This window comes from Vigna unguiculata, chromosome 3 (assembly GCF_037176805.1).
Source record: "Vigna unguiculata cultivar grain cowpea cultivar isolate G323 ecotype 2 chromosome 3, ASM3717680v1, whole genome shotgun sequence".
Taxonomy (NCBI): Eukaryota; Viridiplantae; Streptophyta; class Magnoliopsida; order Fabales; family Fabaceae; genus Vigna; species Vigna unguiculata.
The window spans coordinates 54,867,623-54,875,417 of record NC_140794.1 but is presented as its reverse complement, the minus strand read 5'-3'; the positions used below and the strand labels follow the sequence as shown (position 1 = coordinate 54,875,417).

At 31.3% G+C, this 7,795-nt stretch overlaps 1 protein-coding gene across 1 annotated transcript; it reads left to right on the top strand.

Moving 5' to 3' along the window:
* Window positions 1-265: 265 nt before the first annotated feature.
* Window positions 266-5,085, top strand: HIP1 (HSP70-interacting protein 1). The gene is made up of 11 exons (XM_028064324.2): window positions 266-554; window positions 654-693; window positions 799-942; window positions 1,041-1,128; window positions 2,308-2,388; window positions 2,488-2,552; window positions 3,155-3,295; window positions 3,514-3,630; window positions 3,729-3,950; window positions 4,081-4,138; window positions 4,742-5,085. The coding sequence occupies exons 1-11, from the start codon at window positions 445-447 to the stop codon at window positions 4,837-4,839; spliced, it is 1,164 nt and encodes a 387-aa protein (XP_027920125.2). The 5' UTR covers window positions 266-444; the 3' UTR covers window positions 4,840-5,085.
* The last annotated feature ends 2,710 nt before the right edge of the window (window positions 5,086-7,795 follow it).

Here is a 7,795-nt window from a genome sequence, read left to right as displayed (position 1 = left end):
TTTAATACTCAAGTTTAATTACCAATGTAACAATAGTACAATTTTAATTTTTATTTATTACGTGATTTACAAAATAATAATAAAATTATAATAAAGGTAGACAACTAATAAAAATGTACTGTTTATTATACATATTAAGTTTAAATTGAAACTAATTTTGAATTATTAGTACGAAATAGATATTATTTATATATATTCTGTAAATCCATCCAATTGAATATTCCCAAATCGAATTCTCGCTGGGGAGTGTGTAACGATGGGCGTTAAGAACTATAGTAGCCCTCGGTAAGTGTTACTAATTAGAGGTAACACCTATCCAATGGAAGCTACTAGAAGCCCAATCCGTCAAGAAAAGTCTAGACCCGTCATGTAAAGTAACTCAGTCGCCTCGGTTACCATAAAAGCCGAAGAAAACACTCCGCCGCGCTCACATAGAGAAAGAAAATGGACGCATCAAAACTCAATCAATTGAAGCATTTCATCGAACAATGCAAGTCCAACCCTTCCCTCCTCGCCGATCCTTCACTTTCTTTCTTCCGCGACTACCTCGAAAGGTGAGTAATTTCAATTCGATCATCATTCGTATTAGCGTCTTCTAAACCACGTTTCTATTAACTTACTAACTTTGTGTTCTCTTTGATTATTCTTTCCAGTCTCGACGCCAAGCTTCCCGAATCTGCATACTCTAAATCGGTACCCTAGCGTTCTATTAATACTTGCCGCTACTTTTTTAATTTTCGCGTGTTGTGTGTGAATCCTTACGTAATATGTGATGCTTCTCTGTGTTGCGTACGGAAGAGGGACGTGGAGAGCGATGACGACATAGAGGATGTTGCGGAGGAACAAGAGAAGGTGGAAGAAGTAGAGGAAGATGAAATAATTGAATCCGATGTTGAGCTCGAGGGTGAAACATGCGAGCCTGATGATGATCATCCGCAGAAGGTTTTATTTTGTTATGCTTTTAGAATAAACATAATTACTTTAATTGATTTTTGTTGCATTTGGGATTTTTGTTAAAGCAAATGTGTGTCACGTTTCAGATGGGAGACCCCTCTGTCGAGGTCACTGAAGAGAGTCGAGACGCTTCGCAGATGGCAAAAGTTAAAGCCATGGAAGCTATTTCTGAAGGTATCCTTCATTGTACAGTATAATGCTGTTGCATTTATGTAATTAATTTATTTGTTTTTACATAGCGATTGTTGGGTAGTGCATGGATCCATACGCAATGCACAAGAAATGGAATTACAAATGCGACATGGAAGACAACTGGTCGTAGTATCAGTATCAACGATTCTTTGAAGGGACAAAAAGTAATTTGTTTTTACATAGTGATTGTTGGTAGTTTATGGATCCACAAGCAATGCACAAGAAATGGAATTACAAACGCAACAAGGAAGACAACTGGTCCTATGTATTGGTGACAATGATTCTTTGAAGGGACAAATAATAATTCTATACCGTATGGTATATAGCAATTTTTTAATGGCTTGGGTTCTAAAAATTCCTGTTGATGGTTAGTTAAGCAGGAAGGAACCCTGTCGGGTTCACGGATTAAAACTTTAGTTATATATGGTACAATGAAAATTTTATAATTGTGTGGTTCGTAGGATGTAACTGACATCATTTGTATTGTTTCTTTAGTTATTCCTATTTTTTTTTTTTAAACAAATGCTATTATATGGAATTTCATGCATTACATTGTCATTTTAAGTTTCTATGACCTCTTACCAGCTAATAATTACTAACTCTTCTCAAAGTGTTCAGGTAAACAGACCACTATACAATGATCACGTATTGTACACTGTCACATTCTGATATTAGTCTTCCCATCAAAGAGCAGCATTTCAAATTCTGTGTGGTGTGGGGAAGCGTCTTCCCTACCTTATAATGTGGCACCGTAGATAACATAACATGTGGTCGTTGTGTCAATGGATGATTCTACCCTCTATTCCTTCATGCACATTTTACCATCTTCCCTTTATCAAACCTGACTCTGATGACACTAAGGAATTGATGTACGAGGATCCACAATAAGCATGCATGGAGGAGGAAACGAATACACAACAACAATAATAATAGGAAAACAATTTAGTAACTCGCCTCTCTCCATGATTTTTGAATGGATAAAAAGATTTCATTAACAAAATATGCTACATCTTTTGAACAGATTAAGTTACAAATTTCCCCACTAATCACACTGGCAAATACTCCAGTTTTAAACATCTATAAATTATTTAGGCTATTCTCTCTGGTGGTATTGTTTTAAAAGATGACAGTAATCGGAAATTATTTGACTATGTAACGCAGGTAAGCTGGAGGAGGCAGCTGAGAGCTTAACGGAAGCAATTTTACTCAATCCTACCTCTGCCATAATGTATGCAACTAGAGGTATACCTTGATATAATTGTCTATTTTTACATTCTCTAGTTGTTTATTTTTATCATCAAGATAAGGATTCATTCTTAAGAGTTTGTAAATTATTTACAGCCACTGTTTACATCAAAATGAAGAAACCCAATGCTGCTATCCGTGATGCGAATGCTGCTTTGGAGGTTATATTCTCCCCCTCTGTCGCTTAGGCCGACAAGCTTACATTCTTGCTTGTATTAATAGACCTGTGAATAATTGTAAATGTTTAATTTTTTGTTGCATTATTTTCTGGAAGAACAATGCTCTAAATTAAACTTGTCTCAAATGCGAGGTAGACAATGTCCCACTCTAAGATACATAATGGGTTAAGATCTTGATTCTTTTCAATCAAATTATTGGTGTGCACCTACATGCTTAATTGACTTACTCGTTCGGGGTCACTTTTTTCTCATATGAAATGATTTTTGAAATATAGAGGATCTAGGCATATTTTTTTTATAAGGCCTTAACTAGTTTGGGGGGCTCTGAAAAGTAAATATTTCTTGTATGTTACAAATTAAGTATGATCCTTCTAAAATTGTACTGTATGCACTCCTGGCTATTTTTTCTTTTCTGCTTCCGCTTTTGCATATGATACGGCAACTGGATTGAAGGATTATGGGTTTCAATAACATATCTCTGTTCTTCTATGGACCATATTCTTATATTTCCCTGGCAGTACTTGTAATACTATTGTGTATCTCGCCTGTACGCAAGGATTTTTATTTTGTATTGTGTTTTCCAGATTAATCCCGATTCTGCTAAAGGATACAAGTCACGTGGCATTGCACGAGCAATGCTTGGTCAATGGGAAGAAGCTGCAAAGGATCTTCATGTGGCTTCAAAGTTGGACTACGATGAGGAAATAAATGCTGTACTTAAAAAGGTTTGCTGTCTGGACCCTTCATATCACTTATCTTCCATTGATAACAATACAGTAGTTACGCCTCTAGTATACTGCCAGTGCAATCTGTTGTTTATTTATATCATGGAATGATATCCATGTAAAAGTTATAAGTTTCGTGAAATATACCTCTATGATATACTGTTCGTATCCTTGAATTTTTCTTTTTAGTCTCTCATTGAAAACATTGGTATTCCTAGGTGGAGCCAAATGCTCACAAGATTGAGGAACACCGTCGGAAATATGAAAGGCTGCATAAAGAAAGAGAGGAGAAAAGAAAGGAGCGTGAGAGGCAACGCCGTCGTGCTGAAGCTCAGGTTCCCAATTTTGATTTATGCCAAAAACACAGGACATACAACAAATTGAAAATATCCATATAATTTAATTGTTGATAATTTGCTGTGTATTTTTCTAGGCTGCATATGAGAAAGCTAAGAAGCAAGAGCAATCATCTTCCAGTAGAAATCCTGGAGGCATGCCTGGTGGGTTTCCTGGGGGCATGCCAGGAGGCTTCCCAGGTGCAGGGGGCATGCCAGGAGGTTTCCCAGGTGCAGGGGGCATGCCTGGAGGCTTCCCAGGTGCAGGCGGCATGCCTGGAGGGGTGCCAGGAAATGTTGATTTTAGCAAGATCTTGAATGTGAGTAAATCTGGACTTTGGATCTTGTGCACCTTTAAGGTGCTCTAAGAAAAATCTTCTCAACCTAATCAACATTCGATACATGCTTATTCTTGGCTTGATGTTGAATTTTCCTTGACACATTTCTCAGGATCCTGATCTGATGACGGCATTTAGTGATCCAGAGGTTATGGCTGCTCTTCAAGACGGTAATTATCAGTTCTATTGTTTGGTTCCATCCTTTTTCTGTTCTAGTTCATTTATATTTTTCATTGTCACGTGCTTATCTTTGCATGGTTAGTTTTTTTTTTTATTTAAATTCTCAATAATTACTTTTGCTATTATTTGGATGGAAATTGCCGATTATTTCTAGTTGATAGGACTGAGAAATATACAGTTCCCTGCTCTCCCCCTCCTTTTCACGCATTAGGTATTTCCTATCTTATTCGGACACCAAGACTAAATGAAATTGCCTGACTTAGTTATGGGTTGTGTTGTGGGGCTGGGGCTGGGGCTGGGTACGGTTATATAAATGTGAAAACAATGAACTCTTTCTATCCTTTACACCTGAGTTCATAAGAAACTTCGAAACTTCGCTGTCAGTCAGTATTTTTCATATCCATATTAGTTTAACCAGCTCAGGAAATGTCAAGTTCAATAAGAAGTTGGATGATGACCATGTTACGCTATGTCAAAATGTACCCATTTTTTACTTTTTGCTTTCATGTTTTAGAGTTGGACAGAAAACATTTGATTTGCTGGTTATTAACTCTAATTTCTCCTCTTTTTATTTTATTTTTGGCTTGGTGCAGTTATGAAGAACCCTGCTAATTTGGCCAAGCATCAAGCAAATCCTAAGGTGGCTCCTGTAATCGCGAAAATGATGAGCAAATTTGGAGGTCCCAAGTGAACACTGAGATCTCAACATTCCAGGCCTCAGCCATCGGAAATTTTAAGTTTATTGATATTGCATTTTTCATTTTAACAAAATTATCAAACTTTTTACAGTTTGTACGGCCTGTTTCGTAGGTGCTTAGTTCCTGTTGGTAGCCATGTTTACTTGTCAACAATGTAATTTATTTTCCTGAGTGAATTTGATTGTTAAAAGTTGATATTTTTGTATTTCAGGAAAATAAAAGTTTCTTTGCTTCGTTTATGCCAGGCATTTTGAACGGCCTTCATATAAAAGTTTTCTCGTAGAGATAGATAATATAATGGCATAAGTGGGCAGTTGCTACTCTCAAAATCATATTTTATATATATATATATATATATATATATATATATATATATATATATATATATATATATATAAATATTTATAGTTTTTATAAAAGATGTTGAATAATGACTTGGATGTGAAAGTGATTTGGTTATTAGATTTTGGTTTCTATATAGGAATTGTGATCGATTGGTGTTGGAAAAAAATGTATTCTCAATAAAGAATATTAGTGTCTTTAATTCTAAAGATTTATCATATTAACAAATAAATAAGATAAAAAATCAATATAAGGTATTCAATATTTAAGAATAAAACGTTGAAACTTTAAAATCAAAGAAAAAGTACAATCCTTGTATAATGACAACTAAGAAATAATATTATGCAAAAGAATATATAATATATAGACTACATTTTTTACTTCAAGTACATTCACATCTTTTAAAACAATAAACTAACCCAAACTTTACAAATAAAGTAACACACATTCTACCTTCTTATGTTTTTTATAATATTTTGTTATAAGAGTATAAGAACATAAATTCAGAGTTTCTTATATAATTACTAACACTTATTTTCTAATTTATTTTAGTCTCTTATATAATTACTAACACTTATTTTCTAGTTTATTCTAGATGGTATGAGACTTTTTAAAAAAAAATTATTTTTAGTGTTGTTTGATTTACTTTGATAAATCATTATTTAAAATGTTTTGAATTAGATTATAAGTTGATCTAGTATTTATATTATGCATATTAAGTATAAAGTTTTCTTAAATGAAGTGTTGAATATAGTTTAGTTGAGTAGCGTAAATTTTTTCTGATAGATCATGAATCTGATGTAAGTATAAATATGCATACATTAGTTAAAGGAACATGTTGATTTGAATGGGTAAAGTATGATGTTTGAATAAGTCATGATTTTAAATTGATCATTCAAATGGTTTAAATTATTAAAGTGCTTTCGAAGATATCTATGATCAATTACGTTGTTGAGATTGATTTTTCTAATATTTTCGTACAATCAGATGATTATTACTCAAGGAAAACTTAAACAAATATTCAAACCTTGTTTTTCATTCTATTTTCTATCAGGCAAAATATTTCTTAACTAAAGTGAAGATAAAGTTGAAAATAACTTTATTCTCAATCATATTTTTGCTCAAACAAAAATACCACTACAACCCAATAATTGAATTTCCCTAATTTTTGTTCAAGTGAGCATATTTTATGGATTGCATTTGAATGTAAATTCTAAATGTAAAATGAATATTAGTTTATATATTTAATTTATTTTTGATTTTGTTTAATTGAACTATGTTGCATGAAAATGATTGTTGAGAATGATTAGACTTATATGAATATGTGGTCATATATTTGGGATGATATATAAATTATTATTTGATTAATGTATTAAGCATTGACATATATATTGCAAGAAATATTTTATTTTTTTAGTGGTGGTCCAAGTTACTAACTAAAATATCAGGTGGTGAAAAGATGAGGAATGAGTTCTTGCATGTCGTAACATGTACGACTTGGGTTCTAATAAACTTATCATGATTTTTTCTCTTTACTTGTAAAATTTAAGTCTTGGACGTTGAATCAAATGTTAGTATCTAATAAGACATATTTAATATGAGTTTTTTAGAAAATGTTAATTGATATTTCATTATTATTGAATATGTATATATTCATGTGTGGTATTTATGAATTTTATATATTGGTGTCTTGATGGTATTTAAATAAATTTAAATGATTCTGATTTATTAATTAAAATGTATCTTTATATATTCAACTTTATATCTTCGAAAATTTTATTTTCAATGACTTATCCTTACATTTATTGTTAGTGTTGTGACTTATAATGAATGTGCTTGAAAAATTCAAGTGGAATAAAAGTACACATGCAAGATCAAGACAAGAATAGAAAGTATAATTTCACTTATATTTTGTAAATAATTATATATATATATATATATATATATATATATATATATATATATATTTTGTTATTTTTTTGGAAAGTGTTACAAAATATATATCATTAATAATGATAGTTGTTATTATGAAAATAATAATATAATTATTATGAATTTTATTTTTATACTTATTATTGATTATTATTGTTAATATATAATTAATTTATTAGATAAATTGTTTAAAATTTTGTAATATTTTAACTTGTAACACAACATATTGGGAAAATAAATAAATAAAAAGACAAAAAACAAATATGTTAAATTATCTCTTTGTTCCTATTTTATTTATTTTAAGTATTCAAATATTTAAATGCAACTCATGAGATAACAATTATAGTAAAATCAAGAACCAATGTCTTCATCATGCTCACCACCAATATACTAATATATGATCAATTGTTTCCAAGAAAGTGTTCATATAGTCCAAGAAAATATGGTAATATTATACATTTTCTGTTGTACTATTCAAATAAATATAAATTAAAAACTACACATTTTTGTCATTCTAATTTAGAAAAAAATGTTTATAAAACGGTTGCTTGAATAATTTACTATAACAATTATACTTAAAGATTAAAGTATGAATGTATATAACTTGAGAATCAAATTAATTAAACATTCAAATTATTCAAATATTATTGAGCAACATTCTAGCGTTTAAAAATA

Excerpts from the sequence above, each read along its gene's own strand:
- HIP1 (XM_028064324.2), top strand. The coding sequence starts at position 445 with ATGGACGCATCAAAACTCAATCAATTGAAGCATTTCATCGAACAATGC. Across the intron at positions 1,129-2,307 it reads CATGGAAGCTATTTCTGAAG|GTAAGCTGGAGGAGGCAGCT; the intron begins GTATCCTTCATT and ends TATGTAACGCAG. Across the intron at positions 4,139-4,741 it reads TATGGCTGCTCTTCAAGACG|TTATGAAGAACCCTGCTAAT; the intron begins GTAATTATCAGT and ends GGCTTGGTGCAG.